The 15,872-nt window shown below is 37.7% G+C and overlaps 1 protein-coding gene across 2 annotated transcripts in view; it reads right to left on the bottom strand.

The window, feature by feature from the left end:
* The window catches only part of DCP1A (decapping mRNA 1A), a 33,999-nt gene that overhangs the window by 205 nt on the left and 17,922 nt on the right, over window positions 1-15,872 (bottom strand). Inside the window, exons 5-9 of one of the 2 annotated variants that reach the window (XM_074152269.1) lie at window positions 13,895-14,033; window positions 10,026-10,145; window positions 6,312-7,076; window positions 3,691-3,756; window positions 1,509-1,727 (exon numbers count right to left, since the gene is read on the bottom strand). In XM_074152269.1, coding sequence (XP_074008370.1) covers window positions 1,509-1,727; window positions 3,691-3,756; window positions 6,312-7,076; window positions 10,026-10,145; window positions 13,895-14,033 — 1,309 coding nt within the window. The remainder of the gene's footprint in view (window positions 1-1,508; window positions 1,728-3,690; window positions 3,757-6,311; window positions 7,077-10,025; window positions 10,146-13,894; window positions 14,034-15,872) is intronic. The other variant, XM_074152270.1, reaches the window with a different exon arrangement.

Below are 15,872 nucleotides of genomic sequence, written 5' to 3'. Positions count from 1 at the left end.
CCTTACAGTGCCACCTATCTGAGAGCTAAGAGAATGCCACTAGCTGCCTACTTGTACAAGAGTGGATGCTTTTTGAACAACATAAAGACTTTGAACCATGAGGCTGGTAAGAGGGCTAGAGAGATCACTAAGCACACTGGATGCTCAAACAAACCCACCCGGGGTCACTAAGTCAGCCCCGGCCACGCATTTTCACTTCCTTCCAGAGTCCAAACCTTAGTCTTAAACAGAGAATTCCATCCTGTGTACAGGCTCCCAAATCAAGTCTGCATGAATGTCAGAAATAATGTTATTTCTGTCAGACCAGCCTGAAGGGAATTGCAGTGTGTTATACAAGAATTCTCATGTCAAAGCATTACTGGGTAAATTAAATCATTTAATCTATAGACAATATTTAGAGATATTTCCTGAATTTCATTCCTTCAAATGACAAGTTTACAAAAGTAGTATCTAATCATCTAGCTTGAAGATGTAATATTCTTTCTCCAAGATCTGCACAGCAAATTTGTTACCCTGCTTGGAGCGCTGTGCAAGTACTTCCATGCTGCAGGGTACACCTATTTTGGTCTTCATTGAGCTATCTCTCTATTTAAAGAGAAGATTCGAGATAAATACTCCAATCAGCTTTCTAAAGTCACTACAACTATGTTCTTCAGACCACTGGGGGAGAATCAGTACATTATGTCTCTAATGACAGTAAGACTTCTGGACGTTGAGTTCAGTTGCAAGACTTACAATAAGCTCATTTCAGTCTTTAAAGAGAAAAAAAAAAAAAAAAACAAACCAAACTTACACACCAATACACAAAAAGGAACACCACAGATAAAACGGGCAACCTCGCCAGTGATGGGATCTGGCAGTGGCCCTTCTTGGTCCTAACTTTAAAAATAGCAAACAGTATCTTCCCAGCAATTAGACTTGCATTCTGGGTGTAACATCAGCATGGAGAAGGCAAGAGAATCCCAAGTTAACAAAGAACTGTTTGTCATTCATGGCAACTTCACCATGACTTTGGAGGTCAAAATTACCCCACTGCATGGCTACTCCCACCATCACAGATTTAATTCAACTGAACGTTTTAGTCCCTAGAAATAGCAGAACTACAACTTTGCATTTCCATTTCAAATATACATACTTCAGTTAAAGATCAGGAATAGTTCTATGGAACTGGAAACAGGAAAGCTTTCCTTGGAAAAGCAGGAACACTTACAAAGACTACAAACCCAAACCCCCATCCCCATAACAGGGCTTCTACTAATGCAACTTCCTCTTGTTCAAAAATTCGTGGACAGCTCTGTCCTTTTAAGTCCTTCATCTCACAACCAAAAGGAGCAAGCTGTGCCATACTATGTGTACAGTGTGGAGTAACCTACTCCTTCTAAGAGAAAGGAACAATTTCCGTAATATTTCAGAGCAAAATAATTTATAGGGGTACACAGAGTTTCTCAGTACTGGCTACTGTACTTGGAAACCCATCCCTCAGAAATTGAGCTCAGTAAAGACAGGACCTTTATTAGATGTATCAGTGCTTCCTGAAGCTGAGACCTACTGAGAACAGTAGGAGGTATAGTCTGAATTTCTGTTGCTCCCAGTGTTAAAGGTGAAGAAGAATTGGCTTTATTCTCCACTTCAGTAGCTTTTGTAGCCGATTGCTGAAAAACGCTAGGAGACAAGAGGATTGAAGGTGTTACTGTAGTTGTGGCTGTAACAAACTGCGGAGGTGCAACCTGTAAAAGAACAGAAAATTAATAAGCACCATGTCCATTAAGAATGAATAATGTTATAAAGGCTGGAGAGATTAGCATTAAAAAAAAAAGCAGCCACTTATTTAGTCAGGTATTACAAAATAGTTGCCCTTAATGAAGAAATAGCTACCTATAGAGATTAGCATCGATAGGAATTCTTATTTAAAAAAACGAAGGAGGTAAGTCTTTAATATTCTTGTATACAGACTCCTTCCTCCTCATGTGGTTACTACTTTCCAGAATTTTTGAAATGTAACACAAGAATAAAAGATGAGCTTTTCAGCTAGATAATCAGAGGAACCTGTAGTTGGTTTGCAGATTATTATTTTTCTTGGGAGTTACAGAGAGGCTAGTCCTGCTTCCCGCCCCCCTGCTTGTATGGTCTCCAATAAAATACACTTATAATTTGAAGTATCTCAAAGATATTTAAAATTACTGATGAGCTATAATTAAAGTATTAGAGCACACTGAAATATTCCAAGTACATTTTCCCTTGTGAGGGAAATCACAAATGTATAGGAATATTATATTTGCATAAAGTGGATGTGAATAAACATCAGCCTTGAGCAACTCTGACAATCTCCTGATAACTGCAATTATTATTCAGTATGATAATCTGCATCTTGCTCAGGCTTCCAGAATGACCAACATGGGGAAAAAAAAAAAAGAAAATAAACAAGCCCATCTCACTTAAAAGAAAACAAGACTAAATCTGGTACTTAAAGATGTTTAATACATCAGCAGAAAGAATTCCCTTTTGATAATCAAAAAATTGTCAGAAGAAAAAACACCTGCAAAGCCATCTAAAGTTAATGTGTATATAATAACATCGACAATAGTAGAACTAGCAAATTGATTTTATTATAGTCAGAACTGTGAAGACTTAGAGCGTGGGATTTCAGCTGACGATGTGTTTAAACCAACAAATGCAGTTTGCCACACAACACACACACGTTTCTCAGAATTCCAAAATCCATGTAAAACGCTTTTATTTAGATAATTGTTTACTAACGGTGTCATGAACAGACTGTATAGCTTGTCTTATAGGAGGCCAGTAGCTAAAACAGCATTTTACTTTAAGCAGGATCATTTTTACTGCCTTCACAATCAGATCTGGGCATGCTACTAAAACTGCTTTTATTTAGTGCAAGTTGGACAAGAATGAGGCAGTTTAACAGATCTGAAAAAAGAGGGGGTGGGAAAAGGAAAAGCAGAATTAAATTACAGATGGTACCCTGAAAAGAATACGTAACGCAAAGGTAATTAAAAATAATGCTGAAGACTTGACTATTACCAGTTATTTTTTACCTGCAACCTGAAATTTTACATTGGCATTATTTGGAACTATTCAAGGGCAGTTCTAATAATGTTAAATCTGTATTTAGATTGCTAAAACTTGCTATTAGAAAGTTTCACAGTAGGAAACACTTGTTATCCTTTTCTTCCTCTACCTTTTTTTTTTTCCTGCTATCTTTTTCATAAAACACAAGGTCAATCAGGAAAACCAAAAGAGACAGCAAGGCAAGGATTGCATTTTATGCCTCTGGGTTGCCCAAGGTTGGGCTAAAGCTAGTAAACCCTACTGCAACATTATAGCATTAGTGCTGCTTGCTTACAACATGGAAAAAAAACACAGTTAAAATGGTGCAAACTCAATGCAAGATTGCAGATGCAAAAACGTATTCTCATTTCTGCATAAGCACCAACAATAAGAGGCACCGTACAACAAAAACATGTACTCATTCACAGCAGCCTTCAGCAACTCCCCTCGCTTCAGTACAGCTCGTTTCTGCCTCATAACACCACTGTAAATACAGTCAGTGGGCAACCACTATTTGAGATACCAACTGTTTTAAACCCCTCTCCCCCCCCTTTTTTTTTTTTTTAAGAAAGCCAACAAACAATTAGCAGAATTATTATTCAGCAGAATTATTTATTCACTTACTTGACTTGCTTTAGACAGAGTCTTCGGCTGTGGAAATACTTCAGATTCCTTGTTTTGTTGTACAGTCTAAATTAAAAATAAAGCATAAGTCACAAGTTAGCATCCACAGCTCAGTTTCCAGTGGTGGGTCTCTTTTTTTTTATGAAAGCACAAGAACGCAAATTTCAAAAGATCTGAACCATTCAAATGGTTCAAGCGACTCAAACCATTCCGTAAAACTGAGAAAATCAATGGGAAGTTGGAAAAAGATTTTATGTTTTATGCTTTCAATATTATAGGAAACCTGTAAAAGCCATAACAAAACACTTCTGAAGAAAGACTACTACAGTTAAAAAAATAAGTCTAAACATTAAAACGCTGAAACTGGGAACAAAAACACTAAAGTGAAGAGAATCAGTTTGGTAAATTGCCAGGAAGGTTGATTTTTTTCCTAGGCGTTTTACCTAATCACCTCCACAAAAATTAAATGCTGTTTTCTGCTAGAATTTCAGAAGTATTTTATACTTCTATAAACAGCATCCAGATATTTCTTTAGTCAGATTTCAAGACTCTAGTATAATAAAATTCAAGTATTACAAAATATTAGAAAACAATAAAAGGCACATGGATAAGGTACTCTAGTAAATTCCTGTGGCATTCCTAGAAAGGCTTATTTGGAATTTGGAATACTTTTGTAGTTATAGCCATTTGGAATACTTCTTGGCAAAACCCCTTTGCATCAGCTAGCCTTTAGCTTACTTGAACTGCAGTGAAAAACACTCAGGGAATTGATAGTCCTTAGTGACAAAAATAGAATTAGCTTTATGAAGTGGTAACAAGCACAAGATCAAATCCTTAAAGTCTAATTACACAAGAGTTAAGTCTTTTGCTAGTTTGAGAGTATATTTGGACTACAGAGAATTTTGTCTAATGAAAATATAAACACACAGTGGACTTGGTGGAAGGAAAAAAAGCGTGTAAGAGTGGCACGTGAAGAGCTAATTCCCAAGGCTATCAAGCAGACGTTGAATAAATGCAGTCAAGGGCAGTTATGGATAAACCAGCCAACTTTTTTGAATGCTCAAAGATAGCACAATCTTCTGACAAACCCGTATGACGATTTAGTAGTACAGGAAAGACAAGTACTGCTCAGAATGTACAGTTCTTCAATACTAGACCAAGGGAACTGCTCAGTGCTGTACCTGGACCTCCTCCCTTTGCAAAATTAATCAGTCCAAACATCTCACAAAGATAATCACTAGTAAATTTATCCTAGCACGTAGCAGTCACAGTCTTCTTGGAAAACTTTCAACAACATCAGCAGATTAGAAATAAGGTAATTAGAAAGACAGCACAATGAAAAACACACCCATTTCTTAAACATTAAGACAGGGGCAACTCTTCTGAGGACAAAAAAGCAACACTTGAAAAATACAGGGTATTCTAAAATAATGCTTAGGACAAGGTACAGGCTGAAGAGTTGAGCTTTTGATTAGATCTCTGTTATGAGTAAGTCATCACCATATTCATAGCAAAGAGCAGCAGCTGACCCAGACAGGGCTACCAAAGATCCTGTTAAAACCCAGTGGCAAGCACTGGATAATAATAAACGTTAGGAAATTCATACAGATATGGCTGTAAGTAGTTTTGTTTGGTGGGTTTTATTCTTGCATGATGACTGTACCCAAGATGCAAGAAGACATGATCAAACACCAGCTTAGTCTTCATGAACGTAAATATAAAATAATAATGCAACAACAAGAAGAGAAATCTTTGGATAACCTGAGAAGCGGGCACTACAGAGAGTTACTCCCTTGGGAGAACAAAAGAAATCCAAAAACCCAAACTCATTAATGTCTTTACTACTGAGGTTGCCAATTATACAGCAGAGCAACACTAATTGATTAGAAAATAATTTATAACACAGAGCCACACACATTAATCTTACAGACTGGCAGTTTTCCTCTAGTGCCTAAAAACAAATTTATGGCTTTGGCTTATAGTAAAGCAAGAAATAAAGATTTGTTCCAAGAAATAAAAAGTTTAAGAGGTCCTTTGTAAGTGATACTAGGATAAAACAAATCAAGGCAGTCAATTAGACAAAAATATATCAGTTTATGATCCATTTTACTAAATAATTAACAATATCTCAATGTAGCCTTCAGGTATCCCCAGCAGAAGGGGGTCAAAATTGAAGGAGTAGAAAACATCCACGGCAAAATAACCAGAAACAGGAAACTGTTAATTTTGTACCTTCAAAGAAGCTACAGACTAGACTTCCACAGCATCAACTCTCCTAACACTGATCAGTCTGTAACCTTCTGTCCCTTCTCACATCATCAATCCTTAGCATTATTTTTCTGACACAAGTTCAGATGAATTCTTTAGGACATATTTATCCCCTACCAGCACCAGCTTGAAAAACATCTTCCTCTACAGACTGGTCTGTCACTGACAGAAGATGCTAACGATAGAAACCTAATTCCATTAGTTTTGTCAGTTAGCAATTCAATCAGTATCACACAGTGGAAGTCCTTACTTATTTTTAAAAGGGTAATACATAGCAGCACATTTTCCAAGGGAAAATACACGTAGTCTAAAAACAGTTTAAAGCTTCATGGATATAAAAACCCACAGAATACCTGAAGGGGAGAGATTATCTTGCTGTTCAAGGCTGATGGCTTACTGTGAGACTCTTTGAAGCTTTCTGGTGTTGCAAGTTGGGCAACGGAGGCAGAGATGTTTGGTGTTAAGGAAGTCTTAGTGAGGGACTGCTGTTGCATTTGGTCGTGCTGTGGGGTCAACCTGAGTTTCTGGAGAAGATCAACACTTGTATGGGATGTATTTGAGACAGTTCCTGTATTTGTTGATGTCAAGGGCGCTATAAGCTGGCTTTGGCCAGCCATCAGATTTTGTGGAGCGTGGTTCACTTCAGATGGCGGCTGATTCACTAGTGGGGATATCTGCTTGGCAGCTTGCTGCATAACTTGCATTATACTGTTGTTTGGTTTTAGGCCAGGAAGCATCTGAGCAGGGGCAGCTTCCGTTGTCGAGGCTGAATTAAGATTAGGGCTTAAACGAACTGAATAGCTTGAAACATTTTTTACATCAGGCTGGGAAACTGAAGCTGGAGGTATTAGCATAGGTGTTAAACATTCCTGCTGATTCAAAGGATTGGCACTGGTTTTAACGCTCGGACTTTCAGATTTCCCTAGTGATTGCTGTATTACTGTTGACTGGTCAAAGGGAAAAGGCAAGAGCAAACTGTGCTGCTCTCTGGCAGAGGTGTCAGTCTGCAACTTTTCCATTCTCTCTGGATTGGGATACGGAGCTGCAGGCTGTTCCTTTGGTACAGAGGTTCCAAACAGTTCTTCCAAAGTCAGATGCTTCTGCCTTGACTGAAATGGCTAGGAAAAAAAGGAAAAGGAAGTTTTCATTTAGAAATATACATGCCACTGTGCATTTCACATGGTCTATTACAATTGAAAGAAAACTATGAAAGACAACTAGCTCAAATGCATTTAAAATACAGTTTGGATAACAAGTGACCCTACTTACAGGGATTTTGAAATCAATTTCATTTACAAGGAATATGCTGTCTATGTAAGCTTTTTCTCTACAGCCTTCTATGGACAGACTGTGTGCTAGAGGCAAGGAAGGGGGAAGGCTATGAGTTCTGTCATTAAGATGGCATTTACCATCATCAATCAGCCCTAACTACACAAGGCACTTCAGGGGGTGGGAAACAACCAAAAAACCCCCGAACATACACGTTGAACAAATTCCATATAGAATTTACAGAGTTGGAAATAATTAAATGGCCTAAAAGATTGGAAATGAACACAGAAACCTGAAGGTACACAACTGATCTAGCAATACACGCCTAGACAGTTCTCACCCTTTTCATTAACAACGCAATAGATGTTACAATAGATAAAAGAATCTCTGTAAACCTAAAAATATGTATATATATCTTCTTGAAAAAGGGTGTATATACGCACACTATTACATCTACCGATCCTTTAGTCTCTCTCAAAAATATACATCGAGCCTACAGCACTGACATTGTTAGAAAAATCTGATTTTAAGGATATAACTTCTTAATATTTTGCTGAAAATGTTTAAAAATGTGTTTCACTAAAACGAAACAACTATTAGCACCCTTAAATCTCAAAATTTTCCTTTTTTTTTTTTTTTAGGTTGCACAGGACCAGAAGTTATGTAAAACAGCTGGACTAAAATACAACATTCTGTTCAGAAGACTGAATGGCCTGCAGCACAATTCCAGTGTATTCTGATGGTACGTCTAAACAAAGATGCTATTTTACAATGACAACTAGTGTACCATGACATTGCTACAGTAGCTCCAATTTTACTAGCACAGATAACAGCAGTGAAGGTACAGCAGTGCAGGTAGCATGAAAGTCGCCTAACAAAAAAAACCTTGAGTTTGAAATCACATTGCCTTATGCCCAGGACACTGATCTCTACTGACACTGTTGTTATTTTTTTTTAGCTAGCTTAAAGTCAGGCACACTTTCATTTCGCAGCTGACACCATTCCATCGCTTATAAACATCTTAGAAATTCTTCCTAAAAAGTTGTTTTTACTTTTCTCCATTGATCTTAATGTTCTGAAGACCTGTCCTCCAATTGTAAAGATTCTATTAAGAGAAAATTCACTATTTCTTCTCATTTCAATCTCATCTTTTCACTTCAGTATGATAAATTGACTAGCTTTCCTTCATTAATACATTACAATATTCAAGTAATAAACAGAAATATCTACCATGCTCTGGTCCAAATCAGACTAGCCCCTTACGTGGATACAGTCTCAAACATGAGGTTAAGTTCCAGTCTGAAGCACATCTTTTGCCTGTCCCATCTGTGGCCGAGGTATATTTTGAGCGTATCATCAACTAGGTGTGTTATGAAGACCGTTATCAGCAGAGGTTGCAAAAAGGCAACACGATCACTTTACTTGATAGGAACAGAGAACTACACAGAGGGATTCTCCAGAAATCATTTCAGATATACTGAAACATGAATTAGCAGTCAGAGTTGGCACTATAAAGTTTAATTTCAGTGTTCTAATTCAGTTTTGCTGATCGCTGCCATAAAAGCATTTCATGTTAGAACTGTTTTTCATTTTGAACTGCCAAGATAAAAACCTGAACTTCAGAATATCACAGAGAAGACATTTATTTTTATTCCCAAATCTTTAGCATGAAATGAAGTTAGCCAATTAGTTAGGCCTGAGCTTCCCTCAGAGAGGTTATTTTCTGAGCAGAACACGACTGACCTTTCCATGCCCACTGGGTGGCACTGTAAGCAGGCCCAAGTTACTTAAGGGTTACAGGGAATTTAGTTATTGCAGTTTTTTTTCTTCTAAATTGATCTCTGAAAAGAAGCTATAGCTTCCTTGTCCAGAATTGCTTACTAGAAAATGAAGCCAAATACTGAGCTATTGCTGCCTCTTCCAGCCACTCCAGTGATGACACCAAGTATTTTGTAAGAAGTTCCCTGTGGTTCAAATAACATGCTTCATCTATTGCTGCGGTTCAAGGGATGTACTGTCAAAAAGTTCTTAACATAGGAAAAAAAACCCCAACAACACTCCTCCTCTGCCCACAACAAAACAAAATGCCCCTGAAGCAAACCAACACAAAACCACACACGCTTTTCCCATAATCTAAGTATGAAGGAATCAGCCGAGCTGACCAATGTCATTACCAAGCAGCACATGAGCAGAGGTTCAACGCAAGCTGTGGAAGCGTGGGAGAAGCAGGTAAAACACATTTTCAGTTATGCCAGAGAGAATTTGGTGCTACCGTGACTGAAGTGCTTTCCATTTCTTGTCTAGCAACTGACTGTTGATTTAAGTTAGCAGGACTGTTGCGATAGCTTTGAAGGCAGCACAGATAAACCTTAAGTAAAAGCTTCAAACATGAGAAAGCAGGACTTGAGTTCACGTGTGAAAGAGTGCAACACAGTACACAGCTAACTGATGCCATATTCAGTCCAGTAACACGGCTAAGGTAATTTTTTCTTTCTTCCTGGCTCTGCAAGTCATCATGCATGTTACCACGGACTGAATTCTTCCAGAATCCAAGTTAGCCCATTTAAACGTACTTGGATATTCACAGTCGTGTGACATAGCCTAATATTTTTCAATGGTAAATCAAAAGCCAGAATTTAGGATCCTAGAAGTCTTGAAACCCATTAGCTTATTTAAAGCAGCAATACATTCAGCAGACAACACTGCAGGCATTCTAAGAAAAAATATTGTGATACCAAGACAAAGTAATAATTTAAAAAAAAAACACAGCACCTTATTTAGGTTTGAATAAAACATACCTGCTCTTGAACTGGTAATGAAGTTTTTTGTTCTGAAGGCTCTGTACTTTCTGGCTTTGGAGGATTTGCATTTTGTTGCATTCCAGAACTTGATATAATACTTAAGTCACCGATCTGATTCTGGGGAAAAAAACAAAAACAAATTAGTAGTATGTCTACTGATTGAGTTGACTTCCATCTTTAATAAACATATGCATAAATGAAAACAGAAACTGTATTACAGTTTAAATCACCAGTGAAAAAACCCAAAGTATAGAACAGTGTAGCTTTCAATAGGTATGATACAGCTGAACATTAGCACGACACATGATTGATCGGGGTCACTTACAGCAACAAAATGCGTATGGGTTGAACTTTTTAGCAACAAGTTAAAAACCAATTTGAGGTATATTATTCTTTTGTTTTCAATTTCTAATTGAAAGCAATAAATACAAAATAAAGACTATAATTTGTGATTTAGGGACAGAGATGAGAAGCAACTTCTCTCATCTTTCTGACTTTTAGCCACTAACTTGAAGGTCAAAACTCTTCGTGCCTGAAATGCTGGATGCCTTGTGGTTACAAAATCAGACCAAGCATAATTTTCTTTTCACTAGTGGATGTTTCCATGTTTATACTGAAACACACACAAAACACCACACTATAAAAAGCATCCATTCACTTCATTTAAAAAAAAAAAAAACCAAACCAACAAAAATCTCAAAATTCATTCATTTTCACATATGGACTTGATGTAGTGAGTACTTGAAGGATTAAGCTGATTTGGAATCCTAGATTAAATCACTCAGACCTCCATAAATCTCTTTTTCACTCTCTCTGCCCCCTTCTCATGCTGACACTCTGCCAATCTCATGTGGGCTGCACACAAGGATTACTGTATGATCCATCTGGAATGTACCAGGCAGATAAGTACTCTCTGCTCCTAAATACAAATTCATGCGTAATTACTGAGTGCCATAAAATAATTCAAAAATAAAAGTTAAGACAGGAAAGATCTCTCAAGAAACCACCTTTAAAGCTGGCTACCTAATCACGTTAACATTGACATAGCTTGGATACAAGGAGTACCAAAACTAGCATGCCAGAGTTGCTAAAGCTGAGGTGGTCCCAAGAAGTTTGCTTGAAACATGATCAATATTGCTCATTTCTGTTTACCTGGCAACTTCTACATAATTACAATCATAGCAGGGAATGGGATTATGCCCAATAGATTCAGTTTACAGTTCACATACACACACAAATAGGAAATGAAATAATTATGCTAGTTTCACTAGTGTTCTAAAAATCATCAAAACAAACACGCACACAAACAATGACTAATCAAGATTAAGACAGCAACCCCCCAATTATACAGCAGCTCCACCATAGTCCATGCCCTGTGTATTTCCCTGTTGTATGACAGGCACCACAGACATGGGCTGTCCACGACATCATCTGCACACTGTGGCCTGTCTGTCAGTATTTTACTTGTCTACAGAGCTGCTTCCATGATGCTTCGGAACTTTGTTTCTAGCAAAAGCTTTTCACTACTCTCATATGAAAAAGATCTGAACATGAGGAGAGGAGAAGCTGGAATATCCTGAGTCATTTTTAAGAGCCATCTGTTGAAAGTGTGTATTAACCAATACTGCAAGGACAAAGAGGGAGAAAGGCTTCATCACACCTTAAGAAGGCACTACCAAAACAGTGAGTTCTTGTGGTGTGTGGTTTTTTGTTTTGGTTATTTATTTTTCCTCCCCAAAAGCCTTCAATTTCTTCAAACCTGGCTCAATTGATACACCACTAAAAGATGACTCATTCAGGTTTTGATGCTTCCTTCTGTGCTCTCACAAAAGCTGCTACTTCCACAATGCTGGCCTTCATACAAAGACACTTTCTCCCCAAACAGCACTGATGCTCAGACAAGCAGAAGCAACTTGTTTTTTTGCTAATCTGTATTTAAAGTATTCAAAAAACCACATTACTGATTTTTCTGAAACTAGTATCAAGCCTGGGTCAAATGTAATGTATTGTTTGTCACATTCACCTGCCCTCAATCAGAAAGTGACGAAGTTTGATCATACAAGGCTTAATCCACACGTTCATTCTTTCCTCCTCATACCACACAGTACTGCAACAATCTGGAATCCTACAAAGCCTCAAATCCTAAATACTCGAAGGAACTCTCCTGTGACCTACTGCACAAGCAAGTTCCGGAAGGAATCAAGTACTCTATTAATGTGCTAACTCTTCTCCCACCAGTACAATAACAAAAACCATAGCACAGCTCTGCAATGTTATACTCACACATTACTATTGCGCATTCTTGTATTATTGTACTTGGGGAGAAATATGTATGTTCAGAATCTTTGTTTCCTCTTATGGATCTCCTACATATTACCTTTATATTTGTCCTGCATGTATGGATTTGGTCCTCAGGAAATAATTAGTTTATATAGTCCTAAGATAACTAATATTCTCCTTCATTATATAAACTTGTAAATTTAGCACTGGCAAAATATACCAGACTCACCCTTCTGAAATAAATTAATTTATTAAAAGGACAGACACACAGTAGACAGGACAGTAGTAGTAAAGCAGGGAACAGAAGGGTAGAGGAACTGTATTGTTATAGTCTACAGCTATTAATAACATACTTCATAGAGTCTACAAAATGTACTGAACGACTACATCTCTAATATTGCAAGACTTCTTTTGAGACTAGAAAGAGACAGATGCTGTTGGGTACAATTTTTATTTGCTATTCCCAGAGAGAAAATTTTCTCAGAGCAGTAGAAACTGTTGTAAAATGGGTCCATCAAGCTACATTTCAAGTTGGATCACATGATCAGTATTCAAGCTATCTTGACTGAAATCAGACCCTCTTTCCTAGTCAAGTGTACTTGGGAGAGGGAACAAGACATCCGTCTGAAAACAAGGCTACTGAAACAATGGCAGAGAATGCCTGCTCTTTAAATAAAGCACAGCTGATGTGTGAAAAAATAGTTTCCAGATAGGCTCTTAAAAACAAAAAATAATGGAAAAGTAGGCAAACAGTTGCCCGCTAAGGTAATAATAACAGAAATAAAACCTATGAATTCATGCAAAATTCAAATCCCAAACTGTTTTAAAATACTGATTTTTCCCCACATTATCCCTTCTCTCCAAGTCATTGTACTACTGTGCTTGTACCACAGACATGGGATAGATCACAGAGTTTCTGGACTTCTGTTACATTAAAATGCTTTGGCATGTTGAATAGTGCGCAGCTCAATGAACGCTCTTGATTATGGCATGAATCATAGCAGATCTCCAGTGACTTTCAGTACAGAGGAAAAAAACCTGAAAAACTAAAGTGTCAGCCACTATAAGGAATATTTACAATAACGGAACTCAAAGATCACAAAAATAGCCAAGTTCAGTGATACATTCTTCTACAGTGTTACATATATATTTTTTCACGTTCCCTTTGACAATGATCTCACAGAGCCGGTCAGTAGACGAGCACTGAGATTAAGCAGCCTGGGTACCTATTTAGAAAAATATTTTGTTCTGTCTGCATCATACGTATCTGGTTTTAAAACTGTATTCCCCCCACACCCCGAAGGTAACAATTCAAACATAAGAATATACAGGCCCATTAAATTATGGATTAGGTGCACTACTTTGATATCTTGGGTTAGAATGTATTGCACAGGATGATTTAGTATATCAGAGTTATTCTCTATCATCTCTCTCTCAGAAATCACACGGCATGCTATTTCAGTGGACTCCATATGGTGTCCTAAGCCCATTATTCAGAAGTAGTGCTTTTATATATTTATAATGTTAGGGGGAAAAAAAAAAGAAAAGAAAAAATAAAAATAATAAAAAAAGAGACATTTCCTTACTCGTTCATATTCATCCTTGGCTTTACTCAGCATTTCCAGGATGTCAATGGGCCTGTTCTCATTGCAGCCATTGGTTCTGCTGGGACTTTTTCTGTCCTGAGAAACTTGCTGTGATCTCTGAGCTTCTTGTTCTACCACTCTATAACAGGAAAGGAGAAACAGGATTTTAAAACTTTTTTTCTGGAGTCAACATCTTGCAAAAAGCAGTAAAGGAAAATGTACTCCCACGTTTTGTTTCATGTTTATAAAAAACTAATACATATTTGACCAAGTTAAACAAGTTTTCATTTACTACAAGGTTTATACAAGTCAAATTATCAAATTGTCTGTACAGTTTATATCTCTGTACAGACAGCACTAGTCTGTCTCTCACAAAGTTTGCCTAAAGTAAACACTACATCTGTAAAACCGTCATATTTAGACATTTTTACAATAAAGTGGACATTCAAGCACACGTTATACAAAGAGCACATGTACCATACCGTAGACTGAGTGAAATACATTTTTACTCTTTAATTCCTAACATGCGGTTTTCCCCGTATTTCACCAAATCAAGCTATGTTATTCAACAAAATGAATTACAAAACAGTTCTAATTTCGGATGAGGCCTACCATTACACAACAAACCAAATACACTGGGAAAGCAGAGAGCTGGCTCACACCAGATGTCTCTGGAGTTAGTCTACAAGGAGGCTTAGAGCAAATCACCCCTTACTGCCCCATTCAAGGCTCTGGAAAGAAAGGCAAACCATTTTCTTCTCTAACTGCCCCGTAGTCATTCCAATTACAACATGTCTTTTCCTCCGGCCTTTGGTGCCTACAGTTCATTCATCACTTCTACTCCACCCCTACCTGCCTCAAGTATAAAAAAAAAATTCATTTTAAAAGACTTAAAATATGCAAGAAGATGATGTGTACCTGGTACATTTCATTAATGTAAAGGCTGCATATATTTCTACTCCTAATCCATATGCAGTTCACAAGATATACATGGCTGTGCAATGCGCTAAAGCTTATCCTCTTGAAATAAACACACACCAGCCTGTAATCCCTTCTTTTTTAAGCCTGCATTAATCAAATATGTTAAGAAAAAACAAGCACTGTAAACAGGGCAGAGCTCTGGAGCTGGCACGTCACTTGAGAACTCTCATGCTGTAGAACTGATGGCTGGTGGGGGAGCCAAGAGGTGCCATCATAACAATCACAGAAAGCGTCAATCATTCCAGCCTCCAGTTCCTTTGGGTCAGTTAGGATTCAGGAGTAACTCTATATTTTATAGGCTGTAGAATAATTAGATATTTACATGCACCTCTACATTGCTCTGAGGCAAGTCTTGGAAGTTTCTTCCCAGTTTTCTAGCAATCAAATCTCTTTACTTCACTAGAATTTAGCTGAGTTTATTTGAAGAAGGGTTAGATTTGGCTTTTAAAAATTCAGTGCAACTTTCAAAATGACTTGAAAATGTTTAATCATTCAAGCTGCTTATTTAACCAGCTTCTCATTATTTGTGCAGCTTTCTCTGTTTGTAAGCAAGCATTCACCTGCAAATGTAACTCACAACCACCTGCAAATGTCACTCAGAACAGGGAGGCCAATCTACACTGTTTTACAATTTCTAAGAACTGCAGCATGTGCTGGTTTGGGTGAAGCAGCTCAATAATGTGCAAATGTTTCTATGGTGACACCCCGAGAGAACATTTTGTTCCAGCAGCCCATGTGGTCATACAGTCCTGACTTAGCTAAACTCAGCTCTGAAACTAGGGATGAGAAAGGGCAAGGTAAAAGAACCAGAATACTTTGCTGAGATTTTAAGTGTCAGCCCAATTGCACCAGAAAAAGTAAATACTTCAATTAAAGAGAAAATTCTGGACAGCTGAAGTCACACATCTGCTGCCTGATAGGTGAAGCAAAGGCTTCAGTCTTGAGACCCTCCCTCTGCTCTTAACTAGCTGGTCCACAAGGTTTCAACAAGACATCT

This window comes from Numenius arquata, chromosome 8, assembly GCF_964106895.1.
Source record: "Numenius arquata chromosome 8, bNumArq3.hap1.1, whole genome shotgun sequence".
NCBI classification, from domain to species: domain Eukaryota; kingdom Metazoa; phylum Chordata; class Aves; order Charadriiformes; family Scolopacidae; genus Numenius; species Numenius arquata.
The sequence above is the reverse complement of the archived record's forward strand: the minus strand, read 5'-3'. Positions and strand labels throughout refer to the sequence as shown.